This window comes from Venturia canescens, chromosome 7, assembly GCF_019457755.1.
Source record: "Venturia canescens isolate UGA chromosome 7, ASM1945775v1, whole genome shotgun sequence".
In the NCBI taxonomy this organism is placed as follows: domain Eukaryota; kingdom Metazoa; phylum Arthropoda; class Insecta; order Hymenoptera; family Ichneumonidae; genus Venturia; species Venturia canescens.
The window spans coordinates 19,657,195-19,682,347 of record NC_057427.1 but is presented as its reverse complement, the minus strand read 5'-3'; the positions used below and the strand labels follow the sequence as shown (position 1 = coordinate 19,682,347).

The window sequence follows — 25,153 nt, the reverse complement described above, 5'->3', positions numbered from 1 at the left end:
AGAAGACGAAGGTGATGGTTTTTAGGAAGGGAGGGGGGAGAAGGAAAAAGATAGAACGGAAGTGGAAGGATAGAAGAATAGAGGAAGTGAGGGAAGTGCAATATTTAGGCTTTTGGTTTAAGAGTAACGGGGGGTTAGAAAGGCATATAAAAGATAGAGTTAGGAAAGCGGCGATAGTAATGAGACAGGTGTGGGGGATCGGGAAAAGAAAATTCGGAAAGAACTGAGAGAGGAGGATGTGGCTTTACGACTCGCTGATGTGGACGGTGATGGCATACGGAGTGGAAATATGGGGATGGGAGGAGTGGCAGGGAATGGAAAAGCTGTAAGATAGGTATATAAGGTGGACGATGGGCTTAGAATGGACAACACCAGGGTACATGGTAAGGGAGGAGACGAAGAGGGAGAAAATAAGGACAAGAGCGGCTAGGAGGGCATGGAAGTACGAGGAAAAATTAGAGGAGGGGAGGGGAAGCGAATTAGCGAGAATCTGTTGGGAAGAGACTAGAAGGAGAGAGCAAGGAAACAGGGAGCTATCGGGATGGGAAAAAAGAAGAAAGGAAAGCAGGGAAAAGGGGAGGGTGGAGGAAAGACAAAAAATGGAAAAATGGATGGAGAGAGACAGGGAAGAACAGAGAGAAGAAAGGGAAAGGAGGATAAGGGATTCGAAATACAACAGATGGTATAGAGAGATAAGAACAGAGGAAGTCCCAAAATACTTGAGGTCAGGTTGGGGGGAGGAAAGATACAGAAGGATAGGGAGATATAGATTGGGGAACGAAATGAGAGAGGGCCAATACTGCAAAGGGGTAGAAGAGAAAAAATGCAGAATATGTGAGGAAGAGGAAGAAACATGGGAGCATGTATTAGATAGATGTGGTGGAGGGGAGGAGTCAGAGAGAGGAGTAGAAGAAAGAATTAGGGAGATTCTGGATCAAGAAGGAAAGGGATGGATGAAGAAGATGGAAGAAAGGAGGAGAGGGAGAAGCGAAGACCGAGGGGATGAAAGAAGAGGTCAGATGAATGAAAGAAGGAATGGAATGAAAGGGCGGAAACGGAAGTCGGAGACGGGGAGAGGGAGAGGGAGAGGGGGGGAGTGAGAGAGGAGAGAGAGGGAGGAGAAGGAACACAAAGGCCGAAATAAAATGAATAGAGCAATAAGGATGTAAAGGGAAAAAAATGTAAAAAGGTAGAAATAGATGGAATGGAAAATGGAAAGGTAGAAGGCGAATAAAGGCGATAGTAAAGTAAGATAGAAGTAGGACGACGCGTTAGATGTAAGGTAGAATAAGAAGGAATAGAATAAGAAAGAGGAAATGTGAAACAGGAGGATGTAACCCTTAGGGGAGTCATTAAATCATTCAAACAAACAAAACACTAACTATGCGAACGTTTGTTACATTTGTCCCGCACTTCGTAGCATCAAACCCCGGCCTGTTCGTTATTACCACACAGCTATCAAAGGGCACTCGTATATATAACCTACATTATTACACATGATATATAATCACGCAACTGATGATATATTTACACTGCACAATATTCCGCGCACTCTGGTTTAATTGAAAGATTATCTCAATTGACACTTATTTCCAATCGAACGAAATAATGAAATCTTGAAAAGTTTCGTTTACATATGCATCGCGCATTTTTTTATATTTTTTATTTTCACACACAGATCACAGTCTACATTTACGCGGCCGCTTTTATACCGGTTTAGTATTCCACAAGTTTTAACAAAATAAATATCAATATGCACTTCGTTATAGATGACGTGAAAATTATTTTTATTTTCCCGCACGCACTTCATAACATCATAACCCCAAATGTCAACATGACGTGAAACTTCAGCTGGTGACTTTCGAGTACTTTCGAGCTCTTGAGCTCCTTAGCTTTCCGCCAAACTTCCTTGCTCTTTTTCTTGAATGTCATTGGCCCAAAAATTCTCTCACTCTTCATTGGTTGCAACAAAATTTCTCTCACCAGGGATTCGTGATCATGGGGGCCAAGAGGCCTATGTTTGTAGCGGTTGGAGTACGCGTATACAGATACGTAAAATCCTGAATGTGTTAGTAACTTTTGCATAATCTTAAGCCCGTGCAAAGTTTTTTCTCAGAAATTACGACACCGAGCATGCTGATTTTGGACTCATTCGACAGAGAACTTCTTAATTAGCTAAAAGTTCAATTTTCAAAGCCGTACATAACTCATGAGCTTTGCAATTAAAGAAAGTCACATGCCAATTTTACCCCCACCACCGCGAATCGTTTTATTCAGAGAAAATATAGTCTCGGCGAGAGCCTCAGGCCAGCAGACGACAGGGCTGTCAATGTACTTGTCCCGAGACTCTACCGAGTCTCTTGATATTGTGACGTGGCAATTCTGCTCGTCACTTAAAAGTGTATAATTCATCAAACATGGCTCAGGGGAAGGTGTTGTTCGATGTTGTCTGAATTCCTCACGAACGAATACTCCTCAAAAGTCTCAGACGATAAAATAACCAATATTATGAATTTTATTTTTTTTTGTTTCACATTTAAACATTTTATGAGCGAGCAACGAGCTTCGAAAAATTAAGGAAGCGAGAGCAGAGAAATTGGGCAGTTCAAATATAGAAGATCGTCCGTCATTTCATCGTAGATCTCGGTGGTCATCGAGTACGAGATTCAAAACATCGAGCGATGGGACGCTAACTCAAAGCTCTCACCGCGAGTTCGATTCTCGAGCCTATCTCTTTTGTTTAATTAAGGATATATTGCACAGGCGATACAATGTTGCCATGCTAAACCATGCTAAAAACATAAAAAAATTCAAAATGATCAGAATTTTATAAAATTTGGTGAACATATTCTTTAGTGCCAAATTTGACAATACAAATTTTTTAAGATTTTTCTTCTGTACAGTTATCGAGTAATTGATCACTAAAGTTCACGTGTATAAGCATAGAGTTTCCATATATATAGATATACATTCTGGAATGTATGATTTCTTATGCCTGGGCATAAGAAATCTGCTTTAATGCGTAATTACTCGATAACTAAACAGAAGAAAATTTTGAAAAAATTCGTGTTTTCGCACTTGATGTTGAAGAACATTATCACCAAATTTGATCAATTTCTAATTATTTCGACTATTATATCATTCACCCTTAAATAAAAATTTTGTCGAGGATAAATCCTCGGCTGGCGCCCAACAATAAAAGGATTGGGTTAATTTGTCGCTCAACTGCGAAAAGCATTGCAATATAGATATATATGCGTTCAGGGAGCGCGGTCAGTCAGCTGAAGTGAGCCGAGATCGGTGAGCCAATTAGAATGCGTTGAGATACAACTCTACTACCACTAACTACGTCGAACGCTTATACGTATACATCGAATCGGGGTTGTGTTAGTCATTTTTGCATAATCTTGAGCATGTGCCAAGTTTTTTCTTAGCAATTACGCTACGGTTCGTGTCGGTTTCGGGCTCATTCGAAAGGGATTTTGAACATTAATCTCTAAACCAATTTTTGCTTAACAAAACTTCTCCTGAGCTGTTGAATTTCAGAAAATGACATGCCAGTTTTACCCCCACCACCGCGAATCGTTTTATTCAGAGAAAGTATAGTCTCGGCGAAAGCCTCAGGCCAGCAGACGACAGGACTGTTAATGTACTTATCCCGAGACTCTACTGAGTATCTTGATAGTGATTTTTTGAGATTTAAACCCATTCTCATCGATTTTTTGCCATTTAATTAAAATTTCGGGTATATATCAGCCAATGTGACCCCAAATTCAGATTTAGTGCATCAAAAACAGGAAAAAAGATTCTTGATTTAGATCGATAAAAATTTGTTCACACTAAAAACTGCAATTTTTCATAATTTTTGGGGTTGAGATCAAGATTTATTAGAATATTGGGGATGAAAAACAATTATGTGAATAGAAATATTTGCAAGATTGAAGTGGCATCTTTTCGATATCGTTTGTTCAAGATTGTGTCGTATTATCATATTATCATTCGATTACAGTATCATAAAAAATGGTCCGAATATAAAAAGTGCTGAATATGATCAATAGAGTTATAAAACAATACGGAATTCGCAGTGGAATAATTTGATATGTGATCGCAGCATAAGTCAAAATTTGGTTCTTGAATAAATTTTTTTTCCTTTACAACGATTTTACTTATGAACATTAATACAATTACGTCCATAAAATAGTTTTGAGAGATTCAGCGAGTTGTTGAACTTACCAACTAGAGCAAGAATCACTGTGAAAAAAGATGCTGCTGGGAAGGATGCTGTAACGTTGAACTCAAGCATCTGAAAAAGGTCCACTGAAAAATTAAGCATCGTATTAGCAATTTCCAAATTCACTCAACACAATGAAAATTCAATCAAGAGTGATATTTTTTTCTCAATGTTGTGGATTTTGGTAATTAACTTATTTCGTAGTGCCGCTAATCTACTACTCATAAGATTTTTCAGAGATTCCATTCATATTATTCAATTATAAAAACAATCAAGGATTAGACGATAAACTATCATGAGCTTTGGATTGATGAGTGTGAATATATTGTACGGTTTTATGTATTTTACTTAATACTGAGAGGTGGACGCGTCGAATTAACCGTGAATTCGAAGGGTGGGGCTCAAAAGTTCGAAGGCTTAAAATAGCGAACAGGCATTCTGTATATCTATACATGCATATATATCTATATTAGGGTGGTTCAAAAAAATCGACTATTTTTATTTCTTCAAAGCCCGGATTTCAATTATTGCAGTGAGGTGAAAAAAGATGCCTGACAAAATTTGAGTCCTTAAAAAAATTTTTTAGAGGTCACTCATCGCGATTTTCTATTGTCCATTTAAATAACACAGGGAAGACGTTACTAGCTGCTTTTGAATTTTATTCCTCGGTAACGGGTGAGGGTACGACAACGCCCAAGGTGGTTTTTTTGTAGGGATTTGAACGCTCTATAAAAAAAGTCTCTTGGCGTTTTACGCTAAACCTACTCCTACGAAAGTTATTCAACGTCAAAATTGGCTTTGAAGAAAATTTCGACATTTTTTCACTTTTCCGGCGAAACTATTGACGTTGTCACAAAACGCTGTGGAAACTTTTTCGGAAATCATGTGATTTAGTATAATATCGTGTTGTTAGTTTATTAAAAAATTGAATAATTTATAATAATACTACATTACGAGGTTATTCTTAGAGAAAACTGCAATTTCGGTCGAGTGAATCGTTATATAACAAAAAAAGTTCCAAGTTTCATCGTGTCATTAGATAATGCCTCAGAAAGAAATTGTTGGTGAAAATTCCAAAATGCATCGCATTTCTCCACCTTCCATTTATAATTTCTTTTGGGGCATTAATTTTTTTTCCTGAGGAATGCAATATAAATTCAGATTTAATGTTATTTGAATTAAGTATAAATTGAAACGTCTAATATAATTAAGTGGAAATGATGTTTGGAATAATGGATAGCTCTACAGTAAGGGTAACATCCTATGATACCGGCAGAACGGAAAAGGAGGTTACCCTTACTGTACGGCTATGATCCATTATTCCAAACATCATTTCCACTCAATTTTTGCAACTCAATTACATTAGACGTTTCAATTTATACTTACTTCGAATAACTTTGAATCTGTATTTATATTGCATTCTCAAAAAAAAATAAATTAATGCACCAAAAGAAATTATAAATGGAAGGTGGAAAAATCCGATGCATTTTGGAATTTTCATCAACAATAAGCATTAATCCGTAAAAAAAATATGAAATTTTTTTTTTTTATTGTAAACAAAATTACTTTATAAAAAAAAAAATACACAATAATTCGAAAAAAAATTCACAAATCTTGAAAAAACATTATATTAAAAAAAAACTAATCTGTACCTATTTTTTAAAGTGTCAAAAGAATCAAATAATAAGTAAAACATAAAAAACCGAAACATCACGCTTGAAATAATTTTGGAAACCGATGCCTCATTCTTCCTATTTTATTCGAAGAGCTAAATCAATTAAAAAAACTTCCATCTAATTTACGTGCAAGTATTTTCTAATCAATTCAAAACAGTCACCATTTGAGTTACGTGCAGCATTAAAATTTATGATATCAATCGAAGGACAAGTAATTTATGAGTAACTCCAAATTTCAACATTATGGAATTGTTCTTAGAAGCTTTTAAATAAAAAAAAAATCACATGAAAGCTAGTCATATGTTACTCTATGGTGGCAGAGACTTATAAGAAAAATAATTCTTCTCAGACTTTCAGGATCCTCTGGTATTATTCACAAAATTCGACGTCGATTGGATCGATACAAATTATGTTTAATATGTGTTAAAAGTACTTGTCCGGCCCATCACTCTTACTCAATGATTTGATTAGAGACTTCTCCCGACAAATATTAAACTCCATTATGATTATAACATATTTCAGTTGTTTGTGTGTAAAATTTTTTGTTTTATTATCACCTTCATTCTTTGTACAATCATTCAACTTCGACAATTACTATATTAAAATTTTTATTTTCATATATAAATGACTTAACTACCATCAATCGATATTAACCATAAAAATCGAATCTCGAGGGAGTTGTATTAAATGGTTTCTTATCTATCTTATTATTAATCTATTTTTATTTAAGTCTTTTCAAAGTTTACTGCAATTTTTTTAAGAAAAAATCATTTTCTGGAAACGCATATCCTTTTTTTACAATATTGTTTTCTTCTAACATTCATTTTTTTCTCGACTTCGTTTTATTTTAAATACGCTATACAATTTTTCAGTCGGGAGTTTTTTATATGTTTTTTTTAAACATTATTTTTACAAAGTTGTTTTACTACCACAAATTTTTTTTTAACATATTTTACAAAGTTGTTTTTTATAACATAAATTTTTTTTAAACCTTTTTTTCAAACATTTTTTTAACAAAGTTGTTTTTTCGAACACTCATTTTTTTTATTACTAAAACATTTATTATTTCATAATTTTCAAAGTTCACTACGATTTCTCAGTCCCAATAATTTTTATTATTATTTTACATGATATTTTCTCGTTTTCACTATATTTTTCAATACACTATATAATTTTTGCAGTCGGGAGTTTTCTTCCTTTATTTTTGCCTATCAATCGTTATTTTTTGGTTTTTTTGTAGAATACCATCAAATCAGTCTTATTGAATGAAAAAAAGTTAATGAAATTGTCGATTTTTTTTTCGATCGTCGTATTAATTGTACATGTTGTACTAAGAAAAAAATGAATGATTAACTGTCCTAATAAGTACTGTATATTTTGAACATGTACTTCGAGAAAAAATGTCCAAAAATGTGACACAATGTTGTAACATCACTGTGAGCTGAATATCCGACAATTCAGTGTCCTGCACACAATAAGTCTTTCTTTTGTCAAGTTTCCCAATTTGTTTATTAGCTTCGCATCAGCTTGCATTCTCCGTTTCACATGCAGTGTCCACAACAAACAGCAGACGTCTCGATTCATGGGTTGAGTAATAGAAAAAAAAAATTGGAAGAGTAACAAATCAGTGGTACATTTTTTTTGCATTCGAGTCGTTAATTCCAGAAATAATTTAGGAAAAAAAAACTAATAAAAATCATGCATAATTGTTGTCCAAAATTGCACTTCAATAGCGCCATATTTCCGTGGGACATGAGCGCCGCCATCGGTAGTGCGGATCGCTAATAGCTGAGAGCTGAATGAAAGGCGATCCAGAACAGCGTGAAGTAGTCGATAGTCGAATATGATGCGATATATTTATACTGAGTATAGCGTAAATATCAATTAAAAAGGAAAATATTCAATAGATTTTGATTAAATTTGCTTTAGAACACTCTCTGCCACTCACAGAAGGACAAGCACAAAATTGGTTACGACAACTATCACCGTTTTCGAGAAAACTGGCGACAAAGGAATATCCCCCCACCCACTGATCGCAGTGAAACGCATAACTCCCGAGTAGTAAGGCTATACCAGTTCTAACCCATGGGGCTCTCAGGGGGGAGCGGGGACGGGGGAGCGCGGGGACCGTTGCGGGGCTGCACGGCATGTGGAGGGGAAGGTGCGGGGGTGCAGCGGCACTTTGAAGAGACAAAAGATTTTTTTACACCCTCCAATGACTGATTTATGTTTCCGGTATATCAGATTGAACGGAATTTTCTTTTTAAAGTGCTCTTGCCGAAGATGATCTTAATTATCGGACTCCGTGACGAAAGATGTTTACATGTCACACTAATGACAAATTTATGTGTCCGGTGTTACGTATTTTGTATTGTGGCGCAAATTCCGACAAGATTTCTTTTTCAAAATGCCCCTCCCCCAATTTTTGCTTAGAGGAATATATTGTTTTCTTCTGAGAAGAAATGAAAGTTTGCATCAGACTGGAAGTATTTGCTCTCAATGACAGATTTATGTGTCCTGTGTTACATTCCTGAGATGGCGATTTCTTTTTTCAAAATGCTTCTCCCTCGACAAATTTATGTGTCCTGTGTTGCATCTTTTGTATGCCTGAGGTGGTACAAGTTTCGACGAGATTTCTTTTTTTCAAAAACTAGTTTTAACTCAGAGATTTCAGGGGGAGTGCGTTGCGGGGGCTGTGTGAAGGTCCTCAGGGTAGTGAGGAAGTGGAGGGGGGATGCAGTGGTCCTGCTTGCGGCATTGCATAGACAAAAGTATATTCGAGGAAAAAAGAATTCGCTGATGCCCAATAACAGATTTATGTTTCCTGCATAGAAAAGTCAGTTGAGACGAAAAGTGTTCTCAATTATTGGTATCCGTAACGAAGGAGACCCCTAATGCGAGATTTATGTGTCCTGTGCTACATTCCTGAGAAGGCAATGAGATTTCTTTGGGAAATGCGCCTGCCTTCCCACCCATTTTTAGCTTGAAAGTTGTCAAGAAGAATGTTTTCCGAGAAAAACTATAAAAATTTTCACATTGGACTAGAAATCTTTACAGAGATGCACAATGACAGATTTATGTGTTCGCTGTTGCACATTTTTTAACCTGCAGAGGCATTTCTCAAAAAGTGTAAGAAGGGATTTTTTGAAGTCAACCGCACTTCCTCCACTTTCTCGATTAGATCTTGGGAATCACATTCGAGTTTCCAGAAAAGTCAAGATTTTTCCTCCCTCCTACTCATCCCCACCTCAGAACCGAAAAAAAACGCGTATATAAAATGAAACAATTTTGAGGAAGGTCCAGACTCTGTTGAGACGACGTAACAGTTACGAGTCGAATTCCGTTCAGTGCATCATGTCTCTCACCGTCGACATTGCTACCGAGCAATTGCTGCGTATGCGAGCAACTCTCCTGCGGACGTTGGAGCAATTTTGGGTGTGGGAACACCAATGTGATACCCTCATCGAATCGTTGGAGGAGCAAGTTCGATCGAAACGACCACGACTGGGATATCACCACTCGGTCACTTCGCAAATCTTACGTCTCGAATGTTTGAAGCAGGTAACACGTCAACGCTTCATACATTGGGGCGGCGGAGTATCGAATGATTGTGGATTAATATGGCGAGAAATCGAGAGCGCATTCGGAAATCGCTTGTCAACCGGAGCTGTAATTAATCGTGATCACATCGACCCACGGAAGTTCTTACTGGATGCATTTGAACTTGTTGAAAAACAAGTGAGTGCTCATATACGCAAGTATAGCAGCATTAAAATGAACACTTCGTTCAATGGAGAGTTCAGCGTGGGTGATAAGCGGGCGAATAAAAGTATCAACACGGGAAATGTTGAACTTTTTACAACATCGGATCTGAGAGAGTGGTATCAGAAGCGAGTCGTGGAGCCAACTCTGAAATCGCTCGAGGAGTTCCAGGAGAGTGACAGTGGCTGGACCCTAACATCAATAACCAATCTAACAGTGAACATCAACAAGTACAATGCTTTGCGTGCGGGATGTCACATTCCATTGGCGAAACGCATACTCTTGAAGAAAACAGTCGTTAATGTGAAATCACGAGATAATGCGTGTTTCGGATGGGCAATGACTGCTGCACTTCATCCAGCAGAACAAAACAGTGATCGCATATCTTCATATCCACATTATTCGACGATATTTAATCTCCAAGGCATCAAATTTCCTATGACGTTGGATCAAATTGGGAGATTTGAAAAATTAAATAATCTCTCAATCAATGTGTATAGCGAGAAGAAGGATGTGATTCTGCCAGTGCGGGTGAGCAAGGAGAAGAAAGAGCGACATGTCAACTTGCTTTACGTCGAAGACGTGTCAGAATGTGGAATTGGACACTTTGCTTACATCAAGAATTTATCTCGGCTCGTCAGCTCACAACTCAATACTAATGAGCACCAGAAATACGTTTGCGATCGGTAAGTAAATTGTTATACGAGTGTACTTCTTTTCCCCTTTATAATTGTGACAAAATATTAAAAAGAATTTGAAATTTTACAGATGCCTCCATTACTTCGCAACCATCGAAAAGCTGCAGTCACATGAGGTGGATTGCGGCGTACTCAACGATTGTGCTGTTCGACTACCGGGTGAAAACGACAAATGGCTAGAATTCACGAACGCCAATCGGAAGGAGCGTCTCCCGTTCGTGGTATACGCCGATCTCGAGTGTATCTTGGAGAAGACCAGCGCTGAAGAGAGAGAGAAAAACAAGATCCAACATCATCGCGTCTTCAGCGTTGGATATTACGTAAAGTGCTCTTACGATGATTCATTATCGGGATATCACGAGCGCCGAGGTGAGGACTGTGTGGAATGGTTCGTCGAAGAACTAAAACAATTAGCTTTGCGCGTTGAAAAAATTCTCCTAACGAACATTCCAATGAAACAATTGACTCCGCAAGAGTGGAAAAAATTTCGGGAAGACAAAGAGTGTCATATTTGCGAGAAACCTTTTGTCGAGGGTGATGAGCGTGTTCGCGATCATTGCCACCTGACAGGCCAATTCAGAGGTCCGGCTCATTCAAATTGTAATTTAAACTATCAAAATTCGTTTTTCATGCCAATAATTTTTCATAATTTATCCGGTTATGATGCGCATTTCATCATAAAAGAAGTTGCAACTGCGTTCGCGGGGAAAATCGATTTGCTTCCGATAACAAAAGAAAAGTACATCTCCTTCTCGAAAACGGTTCAAACAGGCAAAGACACGCGGAAAAATATAAAATTACGTTTCATCGACTCTTTCAGATTTCTCAATACGAGTCTCGATAAATTAGCATCTTTTTTAACTGCCGACAAACTCGTAACGTTAAAATCACAATTTCAAGATGTAGACCATTTTCATTTCTTAACGCGGAAAGGTGTCTTCCCGTACGAGTATATTGATAGCTTTGAAAAGTTGAATGAAACGGAGCTTCCACCGCGGGAAGCATTTCACAGCTCTTTAACTGATTCAACAGTCTCCGAAAAGGAGTATGCACATGCGAAAAATGTATGGGAACGATTTTCAACGCGAACGCTCGGTGAATACAGCGATTTATACTTAAAGACTGACGTATTACTATTAGCCGATATCTTTGAGAATTTCCGCGACACTTGTCTAAAAAGTTATGGTCTTGACCCTGCGTTTTACTACACTCTCCCCGGATATACCTGGGATGCCATGATGAAATATACCAAAGTAAAGTTTGAATTGCTCACAGACATTGATATGGTATTGTTCGTGGAGAGAGGTAATCGAGGTGGTCTTAGTCAATGCTCCAAAAGACATGCCCGTGCCAATAACAAGTACATGAACTCGTATGATCCATCTATTCCATCGTCATACTTGATGTATTTTGATGTGAACAATTTGTATGGATGGGCAATGAGTCAACCACTGCCTTATGCAGATTTCGAATGGATTGAAGACATTGCAAACTTCAACATCGAGTCTCATCCACTTGACTCTGAAATTGGTTATATACTGGAGGTTGATTTGGAATATCCAAAACACTTGCACGATGCACATAGTGATTTGCCATTTTGTCCAACGCATGATAAACCTCCGGGCACGAAGCAAGAGAAGCTTCTTGCAACGGTGAATGCGAAAAAACGATATGTCATACACTATCGTGCATTGCAGCAGTGTTTGAAACATGGTTTGAAAATCACAAAAATACACAGAGTCTTGAAGTTTAAGCAATCTTCCTGGCTCAAAACATACATTGATTTGAATACACAGTTTCGTACACGTGCGAAAAATGATTTTGAAAAAAATCTGTTCAAATTAATGAATAATGCTGTGTTTGGAAAAACCATGGAGGATGTTCGTAGTCACGTTCAAGTTAAACTTTTAACGAAATGGGCAGGTCGATACGGAGCAGAAGCTATGATTGCTAAATCTAACTTTCACAGTCGAAGTATTTTTGCGGAAAATTTAATCGCTGTAGAGTTGCGAAATCTCCAAGTCATGTTTAACAAACCGATATATGGTGGCATGTCCATTTTAGATATTTCAAAAACTTGTTTATATGAATTCCATCACGAATTCATGATGCCGACGTATCAGAATAAATGTAAAGTCATGTATACAGATACTGATAGTTTAATTTACCATATTGAGTGTGAAGATGCATATGAGGACATGAAATGTAATCTCGACAAATATGATACCAGTGACTATCCCCCAGACAACGTCTATGGCATACCGCTTGTGAACAAAAAGGTCCCGGGTCTCATGAAGGATGAGAACAATGGGGCCATAATGACTGAATTCGTTGGATTGAGATCGAAAATGTATGCGACGCGAGTTGAGGGCAAGAACGATGTTAAAAAAGCTAAAGGAGTCAAGAGTAATGTTGTTGCGAGAACCATAACATTCGACGATTATGTGAAATGCCTCGGTGAGCAGATTGAAATGAAGCGTTGTCAATCTTCAATTCGCTCAACATTACATAATGTCTATACGATCACGGAGACGAAAATCGCTCTAAGTCCACACGATGACAAGCGCTATGTTATACCTGGAACGGTAGACACGTTGCCATGGGGCCATTACAGTATTCCCGAATTTTCAGAAGCTATGGAGGCATTGTGAATGTGTGCTTACGAGTGTTGGAGATTAAGAGTATATTGAAGGCGAAAAAAAAAAAAAATTGTGAGAGTGAGGACATTTATACGAAATAAGAAAATTCTGTAAGAGAAGAATTTTCCTCAAAAACTTGTACATTTGTAATTGATGTAAAATAAAATTTTTTGTGAATCTCTGTCATTCTTTTTCCTTCGAATCTGCTGTTCGTGGGGGAAAGGTCGTTAAAATAAACCAGACTTTGAATTTTTCATCTTTATTGTTCACAAATCATCCTTACTTATCCAACTATTGTGTGTATTGTCGAAACCTAGCCATTTCACAAACAACTGACTGCCACGCTTCTTCAACACTTTTTCAATTAGATACGTGTCGGGATTTTTTGTTCGAAGCAGCTCATGCTCGTAGAAACCACCTGCGATGGGCTCCTCTTGATAATCTTTTATATTATAAGTAACTGGATTAGTTTTTCTCACTCGATATATTGTAAAAATTTCCGTTGTCCAATTTGGCGTATAACCTTTCTCAAATACATTCTTAAATTTACTTATGCGTACTTTATCGCCAATTTTGAATTTTGCTGGTTTCTCCCCATCCACAGTTCTATTATATACGTTATGCAATAGTTGCGCCTCATTCGCAGCGTTCACATCTTTCGGTTTCATCTTTATCGTATGATGCTGTGTAGCATTATATTTCTCAATTAAGGTTTCGAGAATATCAATCCATTTCCAGCTTCCGCGAAAACTAAATTGCATCCACATTTTATTCTTGAGTGTACGATTGAAGCGCTCACAAATTGATGCTTTCAAGTTGCTAAATGTTGAATACAAATGTATATTATACTTTTTCATCAGGGCCTTAAAGTCCGTATTGTAAAATTCTTTTCCTCAATCGACGTGAAGATTTTTGGGTATGCGTCCTTTGCTGAGAATTGATTCCATTGCAGCGGTGACATCTTTTCCACTTTTACTCTTCAATGGTGCGGCCCAGGCGAATTTGGAGAATATATCGATGACGGTGAGGAGAAATTTATACTTGGAGTTGTGTTGTGCATATGCAGACATATCGACAAGATCAGCTTGCCAAGTCTCATCCAGACCGCGTATATCCACTCGTCGACGTGGGTAATTTCGTCGAGCTTGCTTGTGTAGCTCCTCTACCACCGCGGCACGCTCATTCTCTCGCAACTTTTCACTTTTTAAGCTCCGCGATTGCATTTTCCAAATCTTTCATCTCCTTCAACGGGATGGTAAGATCATCTTTTATTTGCTCCGCGATTGTACTTTCCAAATTTTTCATCTCCTTGCGTAGAGTGGCGAGATCATCTTTTACACGCTTCTCTAGAGCAGCCACATTCGATTCGCACCTTTGATTCGCTATATGAGTCACACTATGAGTTATAGAATGAATGTGTTTACTTAATGCACCGAGTGTTACAACATCTCTGGCATTTATTGGGTCGCCAACGTTTTCCAATCGTTTTCGTTCCAAATCGTAATGACCGTCTGATGTAATTTTGAATCCAGCACCTGGTTTACCCGGAGGACCTGTACCACCACGTCTACTCAACTTTCGTCCAAACACATCGACGCTCATGTTGGGAATGTGGATGAAAGCAAGCCCTCACATGTTCATAAATGATTTCAGCTTCACGCAATTCCTCGATAATCGATATGATTTCATTCGAATGTGATGAGTTTCCAGCAGCTTGCGATCCGAGCAATAAACGAAGACGATCCACTAGTTCATTCGGATCATCCCAATAAACATAGTCGATAGAAGTATGCTTTTGTGCTACCTTGTAATGGGGCAGAGCACCACCCTTCTTATCGTTGCTACGCAGCATGTGGGATATATAATTTTTGAATTTACTATTTTTATCCTGACGTACTGCACCCGTGCGTTTATAAAATTTTTTATGAGCATTCGTTGTAATGACAATTTTCTGATATTTCTTCAAGTCATTTGGAGTTATATATTTGAGTTCAGGCTCTTTTTTAAACAACAGTTCCACCAAGCCAATACTTTTGGGATACTTTTCATCTCCAACCACTATATGATCGAGTTCGAAATGAATCGGTGAATCACCAATCATTAATCTGTTTTGAGCGAGATTTCGTACTCCATACAAGCCATCTAATCTTGTTTTGTTATTACTACGCAGTAGACTTAAATATTCACGTATCAAATTATCAACATCTTCAGATGATTCCAAATTATCGTCATCATCATCATGATTATCATTATTTTTAGTTACGGATACATGGACATTCTCATCAGTAATTGCATCATGCCAAATATCGTCTTTGAAAGAAATATCTTGCTGCATGCTATTTTCTCCGAAATTTGGAGACTCCTCCTCCTCCTCCTCCTCCTTCTTAACATTCATACGTTCACTCTTAAGTTTCGGTTTTTTCGTATATGAAACTAGCTCCTCTAATGGTTCGACAATCGGTTTAAACACATCTTGCATTCTCTGCTGAGCACTATCACGTCCACTTTTCAACATTCGATGTTTCCGTCTGATTGCATCACTTGCCTTGGCAAGTTCGCTCAATACAGCCTTCTCCCTTAAAAGTTCTTTGCTCTTCATGTTGACGTATGCAAGTCAGACTCTAGACTGTCTTTAAAACTGAAAGAACAATCATTTATCATCGACGGTGAGGAAGGAATCAAATCCTCTTCTATATCTTCCAGCATTCAATTCACTCTCCTTGTCAATCGTGATGAATCCATACTTGTCCGACTTCCAACACTTTATACACATGTTTTTGAAGCACGCATAAGTCATATCAGTATTCACATGGTCATTATACACATGTTTTAGATTCATATCGTCTTGCTTGAATAGTACAACAAAATTTGCATTATCTCTCACAAGATGTTTCGGGATACGGGTATACGTTTGACATAGATAAAAACTGTCCACAATCTCATGTCTCCCCATGGAAAAAAATGCTCTCACATTATCCTGCTTTTCGCATGCTATATCATCAAAGATAAATATTGAGTTTGGTCGAGCTTCACTGGGGGCCACAACTTGTTCATGCTCGTTAAATGGGAAGAATTCCACTCCTTTCACGGGTTTGAGCATTTGCTCGAGAAGTCGATATTTCGGCTGTTTCAACGATTTCGAGTAGAGATAAATGTTCTCGAATCTCAAACCGTTTGGATGTATCAGGAGCGTAAGTAGAGCATTCGTTTTTCCACAATTCGATGGTCCACAAAACACGGCACGAATGCTACTAGGTAGTATGTTCCCATGACGCTTCACTTTCTTTGCATCACCTACGAGTTCATCGAAATTTATTACGGGAAGTTGACCACCTTGTTTCTTCATCTTCATCGCGCATGCTACTGATTAAAAAATCATATAAATGCGACTTTATAATATAATACTGATCAGTCGTATTGCGACCACCGCGTGGTAATGATTGTGCATGGCAAAGGTCTTGTCAACAGTCTAATTAACAGTCTCCCGGTGGAATTGCATCTACCAGGCTATCAATATTGTGGACCTGGCACAAAATTGGCCAAACGTCTTGCTCGTGGTGATCCAGGTATAAATCCGCTGGACGCAGCTTGCAAACAGCACGATATCGCATATTCGAAAAATCGCGACAATTTGGAAGCAAGACATTTGGCAGATAAAGTTTTGGCTGAACAAGCTTGGAAGCGTGTAACCTCGAAAGACGCGAGTCTCGGTGAAAGAGCAAGTGCTTGGGCTGTGACGAACATTATGAAGACTAAGAGGAAATTTGGATTGGGTATGAAACGCCCGAAAAGTGTTTGCCTGAAAAAGATTATCGGTGCTGCGAAGAAAGCAATGATACGTAGTGATGATTCTCGTAAAGTCGTAATGTCTGCACTGAAAGGTGCGCGAGCTGGTGTAAAGGGCGTTAAAGTACGCACGCCTAGGATTCTACCTGTTCCTCAAAAAACCGGCGGTTTATTACCCTTCCTCGTACCCATCTTTGCCGGTCTTAGCGCTGTTGGAGCATTGTCGGGTGGCAGTGCTGCAATAGTCAAAGCTGTAAGTGCTGCTCAAGCGGCTAAAAAGGAATTGGACGAACGTAAGCGTCATAATCGAACACTCGAGGCGATCGCTTTGGGTAAAGGTTTACACTTGAAACCATACAAACAGGGTTTGGGTCTTTACCTCGGGTCAAAAAACGTATAATCACGCTACCACATCAACCACTCACCGACATCGATCTGCTAAAATATGCGGGAGCCATGAAAATTCGTAACTTTCGCGGTGTTTTCATGCGTGACACTTTACCTGCGGACGGACCACTCGAGCAAGAATCAGCAATCGTTAATTTGGATGATAATGTGGGACCTGGTACACACTGGGTTGCTTATAAAAAATCTGGCCGAGGAATCACATACTTTGACAGCTTTGGCAATCTTCCACCTCCACCCGAACTCATGAAATACTTTAATGTTGGTAGCGTGAAATATAATTATAAAAAATATCAAGAATATGACACGATAATATGTGGACATTTATGTTTAAAATTTTTGTGTAATCAACTGAATCGGCGAGACAATTATAAACTATATAAATAAAGATTATGGAGCTATGTGTTTAGTTCTAAAGTTGCGAGCATCATGGATGATAGTTTAACTATTACCATCACTGGCACATCCTCCATACTCGAAGCACAATTTTTTCCACCCATCGAACTATCGCCCGACAAAAATTATACTCTTAAACTCGTCGAGCTGCTCACGTTCAATTCAATTCCAAATATTGACATTGGTTGCAATGAATTTCATGTTGAAACGCAAGTGTTGACCATTCCAACGGGCAGCTATGAAATTGAAGATATTGAAAAATATTTGAAAGCTCAGTTGACAAACATACAAATTCAGCTTAAGCCGAATAATTATACGCTACGTAGTGAAATTGAGTGTGATCAATCGATTGATTTTACATCGAACAATTCTATTGGACCTCTTTTGGGTTTTACATCGCGTCGATTGGAACCCAATAAAAGACACGTGTCTGATTTGCCGGTATCCATTATCAAAGTGAACGCCATCCGAGTCGAGTGTAACATAACAACTGGTGCATACATCAACGGACGAAAAGTTCACACAATTCATGAATTTTTTCCATCTGTACCGGCTGGCTATAAAATCATCGAAGTACCATCGAGTGTCATTTATCTACCAATCACAAATCGGCGAATTGACAATATACAACTTCGTATTGTTGATCAGGACGGAGATTTGATCAATTTCCGCGGTGAAGTCATCACCATAAGACTTCATATAAAATCTCAATGGGCATAATTTACAATCATCATATTGGCAATATTAATAAGCCAACATGGGATCGCGAAAGCAGTCGTCGATCAACGCTCAAAGAGCTAACACCTCAAAACCTTCTGCTATTGAAGAGTTTGGGTCTCAAAATTCGTGGAGTTCGCGTGTGAGAAATTATCTGCTTTGCTCATTGTGCATCTGCTGCCTGCAATGGAGGAAGAAATCGTAAACATCCAGACACCCGTCATGTTTGACGAATCCATCATACATTATGAGGTTCATGCTCATCAACCATACGCGTCGTCAACATACAACAATAGTGATGAAATACGTATTTCAATCCAGCATCAAGATTTATCAATTCTACCGAGTAAAAGTTCAATTCACATTTGCGGCAAACTGACAATGCCGGATGGTGCAGCGTTAGTTGCAACGAATTTCGTTAACAATGCCATTTGTCATTTATTCGAGGAGGTGCGTTATGAACTTAACGCAGTTGAAATCGATCGTAATAAAAATGTGGGAATCACATCTATCATCAAAGGATATACATCTCATTCGTCGGCGAGAAGTGCAATGCTTGAGAACACCGGTTGGCTCGATGTTGAGGAGACTCAACAAATTGTAGACGTAGCAGGCAACTTTGACGTATGCATACCACTGAGCATGCTGCTGGGATTTGCTGAAGATTATCGAAAAGTGGTGGTGAATGCAAAACACGAATTGATCTTGACTAGATCACGTTCCGATGATAATGCAATAGTTCAAGCAGCCGCTGAAGATTATAAAATTACACTACGAAAAATTGAATGGCTCGTTCCATACGTCACCGTGGCAGATAAACGGAAAATTCAACTGTTGAAATTCATCGCCAAAGATACTCCAATTCCAATGAGTTTTCGTACGTGGGAATTGTATGAATATCCAATGTTACCAGCGACATCGCAACACGTGTGGTATGTCAAGACATCCACACAGCTGGAAAAACCTCGATATGTGATCCTGGCGTTCCAAACAGGACGAAAGAGCGTTAAAAGGCAAAATGCGAGCAATTTTGATCATTGCAATGTTACCGATGTAAAATTATACTTAAATTCACAATGTTATCCCTATGGTAACATGAATTTGAATATACCGCAAAATCAGTATGCAGTACTATACGATATGTATACAAACTTTCAACCGATGTACTACAATAAGGAGGCCGAACCGTGGCTTACAAAAACGGATTTTCTCAAATATGCTCCTCTCATTGTGGTTGACTGCTCGAAGCAGAACGATTCTCTCAAGTCTGGGCCTGTTGATGTACGCTTTGAATTTGAAACAAGCACAAATATTCCTGCTCAAACATGCTCATACTGTCTCATTCTACACGATCGCATCGTTGAATACAATCCTGTGAGTGGTGGGGTGAAAAAATTGGTATAAAGTCATGGTGATGATTTTACTAATCGTCAGTCGAGATGGACTTTATCGTTGATCTCCAGGGTTTTAAGGGCTCACGCAATGAATTTATCCCGAAAGAAATATCAATTATTCGAGCCAACGACAAAATTTATAAACCTCTAACGCTGTTCTTCAAATCACCATGTACTTGGGACGCGCTACCCGGTCGATATAAAATAACAAACAAATGGTTGGAACGAAATGTTCACGGGATTTCATGGGACTATGAGGGTCTACCATACAAAACAGCGAAAATAATCATTCAAACAATCTTACAACGAGCTCGTGCTATATACGTGAAAGGGAGCGAAAAGTCTTTGTGGCTGAAGAATTTCTTGGATCTGTCATCGGAAATTATCGATATGGAGACTCTGGACTGCCCATCGTTGCAGAAGTTGCCGAAAAGTCGCCTCGATTGTCCTCACCATCACCATAACAATCCGAAATACAATTGTGCGAATGCGAATGTGAAATCGCTCAGAAGTTGGTTATATGTATATCTAGCATTGTGTGAACGAGGGATTTTCAAATAAACAAAACATTTCTACGATGAGACTTTTTCCATATTTTTATTGCAAGCCCTCCTCCTCCTCCTCCTCCTCCAATTAGTCTACAATATTTCATATTATTATTACTATTATTAGTATGATTTTTCAATAATGATCACAATTATTCATTTTTTTCTCTTCACGAAGATTTTGGAATATGTTTGAACAAAATTTTACTGCATATGTCGGCAAACGTTTCCATGTAGAGTTCTCTCGCTTGAGCCGCCTCCAACAGCTTTTTGAATTCATCCTCGTCTTGGTCGAAAGCCTCGGAAAGTCTCCCCGGTAGAAAAACCATGAATTGACCTCCGATGTTGGCGATGTATCGTTTTCCAAATTTCGTTTTCACCGATCGAATATGATGAATTGGATGATCAGTCCCGACCTCAAGTTCAATCAGCTTCTTCGTTGGTATGTTGTTTTCCAGCGTGGCAACTTTGTTCAAAGATGTAAACTCCATTTTTGAAGAGTGATTTTTTTTTTCTCGTCTGCTCTCGAACTAATGCAGCAGCTGACTGACGACGACGTTGCTCTCGATTTCTCTTGAATTTTTAGGGTTATTCCCCCTCTACCTCATGCATGTCCTCCCTCTCCCGACATTTTCTACAATTTTTCCGTAGAGGGGCCGGAGCATCAATGTGATCTTCCATCGAAGACGTATTCCAATGATCATGGCATCGACGCAACGATTGAATTTCAACGTCGGATTTGTAGTAATATGGAAAACGCTCCCACAAAACATCCGTAAAGTCACTGAAATATTTCTTGAACGTTGATGGTGATATAATGAGGAGTTCTTCCGCCGTCATTTCACGAGGGCTCCGTATACAATAAATTGCATAAATATTCACTAGTTGTTCCATGATCCAACATTTTTCACACTCTCGACGTATTGGTCCTAGAGCATCAATATGAGTCGACATCCACGGTGGATTAAAATGATCGTGACAATATTGATAAGACTGAACTTCACTATCACTCTTCAAATGTTCAGGTAATCGATCCCATAGCGATGGAATGAATTTACCATAATATTTTATGAGCAGAATCTTAGGAATTGATTCGAGTTCATTTTTAGTCAGCATCCAATGTTCTTTCAACGGATGGATCGCATACATACTCGCACATCTATCCATCTTGAGAATACTTTTCATACTGAAGTCTTGAAAAAAAAAAAAACAACAAAATGTCGAAAAAATCTTGAGACCTCTTATAGAATTATTGTAGAATAATTTTGCTGCAGACCCTTCCCCATCCGGCCCGCACATGAGCGATGACGAATCAGTGGCATTTCAAACTGAATGTTTACATCTCGACATACACCCAGAGTTCAAAACTCTTAGAGAATATTTTTCTCGTTCACTCCGTCTCTCTCATGCTTTTGCTCTCTACGGTCATTCTATCTCTCTCACACCTCTCTCTCCAACGGCAGACCCTTCGTTATACCCCCCCCCCCCCTCCCCGCCCTTATCTGCATCCGAGGCGAAGACAAATCCGTAACGCACTGGTCATAAATTAACACGATTTTTCTCATTCCATCTCTCTCACACTCACCGTCGGCTCTATCTCTCCTTCTTTTTCAAGGGCCGCGAGAATGTGTGCGACACACACACACGGCCCTACGGCGCGCGGCTTCCCCCTTCGCTGCCCCCCTCTGGCCCTGGCGCTTCCCCGCACACCGCTCCCCCCTCGCCCCCATTTGAGCCAGAACCGGCGTAGCCTTACTACTCATATCGACCCACGAAAGTTTCTATTGGATGCGTATGAGCTTGTTGAAGAACAAGTGCAGGCTCATATTCGTAAACACAATAGCATCAAAGTGAACACTTCGTTTAACGGAGAGTTTACCGTGGGTGATAAGCGGGCGAATAAAAGTGTCAACACGGCAAATGTTGAACTTTTCACAACATCGGACCTGAGTGAGTGGTATCAGAAGCGAGTCGTGGAGCCGACTCTAAAATCGCTCGAGGAGTTCCAAGAGAGTGACAGCGGCTGGACCTTGACATCCATAACCAATCTAACAGTGAACATCAACAAATATAATGCCTTACGTGCAGGATGTCACGTTTCATTGGTAAAATGGATACAGTTGAAAAGAGCGGTAGTGAATGTGAAATCGACGGATAATGCGTGTTTTGGATGGACAATGACTGCTGCTCTTCATCCGGTAGACCGATACAGCGATCGCACATCTTCTTACCCGCATTATTCGACGATATTCGACTTCCGAAGCATCAACTTCCCTATGACGTTGGACCAGATTGGGAGATTTGAAAAGATGAATAATCTCTCAATCAACGTCTATAGCGAGAACAAGGAAGTCATTTTACCAGTCCGCGTGAGCAAGGAGAAAAAAGAGCGCCACATCAACTTGCTGTACATTGAAGACGTGTCGGGATGTGGAATTGGACACTTTGCGTGGATCAAGAATTTATCCCGACTAGTCAACTCTCAACTTAATACTGATGGGCACAAGAAATATATCTGTGATCGGTAAGTAAATTAATATACAACTGTAAAAAATTTCATTCGTTGCGATAATGATGAAACGTTTTTAAAAATTTGAAATTTATTTTATTGTTACAGATGCCTGCATTACTTTTCAACCATCGAAAAGCTACAGTCTCATGAGGTTGATTGCGGCGTACTCAACGATTGTGCTGTTCGACTACCGGGCGAAAACGACAAATGGCTGGAATTCACGAACGCCAATCGTAAGGAGCGTCTCCCGTTCGTGGTATATGCCGACCTCGAATGTATCCTGGAGAAGACCAACGCTGATGAGAGGGAGAAAAATAAGAGCCAACATCATCGTGTCTTCAGCGTTGGATATTATGTCAAGTGCTCCTACGATGATTCGCTGTCGGGATACCACGAACGAAGGGGTGAGGATTGTGTGGAATGGTTCGTAGAAGAACTTAAGCAATTAGCTTTGCGGGTAGAAAAAATTCTTCTTACAAACATTCCAATGAAAGAATTGTCTCCGCAAGAGTGGAGGAAATTTCGGGAAGAAAAAGAATGTCATATTTGTGAGAAGCCTTTTGTCGAGGGTGATGAGCGTGTCCGCGATCATTGCCACCTGACAGGACAATTCAGAGGTCCGGCTCATTCAAATTGTAATTTAAACTATCAGAATTCGTTTTTCATGCCAATAGTTTTCCACAATTTATCCGGTTATGATGCACATTTTATAATTAAAGAAGTGGCAACTGCGTTCGCGGGGAAAATCGATTTGCTCCCAATAACAAAAGAAAAGTACATCTCTTTCTCGAAAACGGTTCAAACATCCAAAGACACGCGGAAAAATATAAAATTACGTTTCATCGACTCTTTCAGATTTCTCAATACAAGTCTCGATAAACTAGCTTCATTTTTAACTGCGGACAAACTCTTAACTTTAAAATCACAATTTCAAGATTTAGACTATTTTCATTTATTAACACGAAAAGGTGTCTTTCCATACGAGTACATTGATAGTTTGGAAAAGTTGGATGAAACGGAGCTTCCACCGCGAGAAGCATTTTACAGCTCTTTAACTGATTCAACAGTTTCCGAAAAGGAGTATGCACATGCGAAAAATGTGTGGGAACGATTTTCAATGCGAACGCTCGGTGAATATAGCGATTTACACTTAAAGATTGACGTATTACTTTTAGCCGATATCTTTGAGAATTTCCGCGATACTTGCCTGAAAAGTTACGGTCTTGACCCTGCGTTTTACTATACTCTCCCCGGATATACCTGGGATGTCATGATGAAATATACAAAGGTAAAGTTTGAATTGCTCACTGACATCGACATGGTATTGTTCGTGGAGAGAGGTATTCGAGGTGGTCTTAGTCAATGCTCCAAAAGACATGCTCGTGCCAATAACAAGTACATGAACTCATATGACCCATCTATTCCATCATCATACTTGATGTATTTTGATGTTAACAATTTGTATGGATGGGCAATGAGTCAAGCATTGCCTTATGCAGATTTCGAATGGATTGAAGATCTTGCAAACTTCAACGTTGAATCTCTGCCATCAGACTCTGAAATTGGTTATATACTTGAAGTTGATCTGGAATATCCAAAACACTTGCACAATGCACATAGTGATTTGCCATTTTGTCCAACGCATGATAAACCTCCGGGCTCGAAGCAAGAGAAGCTTCTTGCAACGGTGAATGCGAAAAAACGATATGTCATACATTATCGTGCATTGCAGCAGTGTTTAAAACATGGTTTGAAAATCACGAAAATCCACAGAGTCTTGAAGTTTAAGCAATCTTCCTGGCTCAAAACATACATTGATTTGAATACACAATTTCGTACACGTGCGAAAAATGATTTTGAAAAAAATCTATTCAAATTAATGAATAATGCTGTGTTTGGAAAAACCATGGAGGATGTTCGTAGTCACGTCCAAGTTAAACTGTTAACGCCATGGGCAGGTCGATATGGAGCAGAGGCTATGATCGCTAAACCTAACTTTCACAGTCGAAGTATTTTTGCGGAAAATTTAATCGCTGTAGAGTTGCGAAATCTCCAAGTCATGTTTAACAAACCGATATATGTTGGCATGTCTATTTTAGACATTTCAAAAACTTGTTTATATGAATTCCACCACGAGTTCATGATGCCGATGTATCAAAATAAATGTAAAGTCATGTATACGGATACTGATAGTTTAATTTACCATATTGAATGTGAAGATGTGTACGAGGACATGAAATGTAATCTCGACAAATATGACACTAGTGACTATCCCCATGACAACATCTATGGTATACCGCTAGTCAACAAAAAGGTCCCGGGTATCATGAAAGATGAAAACAATGGGGCCATAATGACTGAATTCGTTGGACTTAGATCGAAGATGTATGCG

General features: G+C 38.9%; 1 protein-coding gene across 5 annotated transcripts in view; it reads right to left on the bottom strand.

The window, feature by feature from the left end:
* LOC122413486 (membralin) overlaps positions 1–25,153 on the bottom strand; it is a 758,197-nt gene that overhangs the window by 201,272 nt on the left and 531,772 nt on the right. For all 5 annotated transcript variants that reach the window (XM_043423864.1, XM_043423866.1, XM_043423865.1 and 2 more), the window contains one exon: positions 4,234–4,317. In XM_043423864.1, the coding sequence (XP_043279799.1) occupies positions 4,234–4,317 (84 nt within the window). The remainder of the gene's footprint in view (positions 1–4,233; positions 4,318–25,153) is intronic.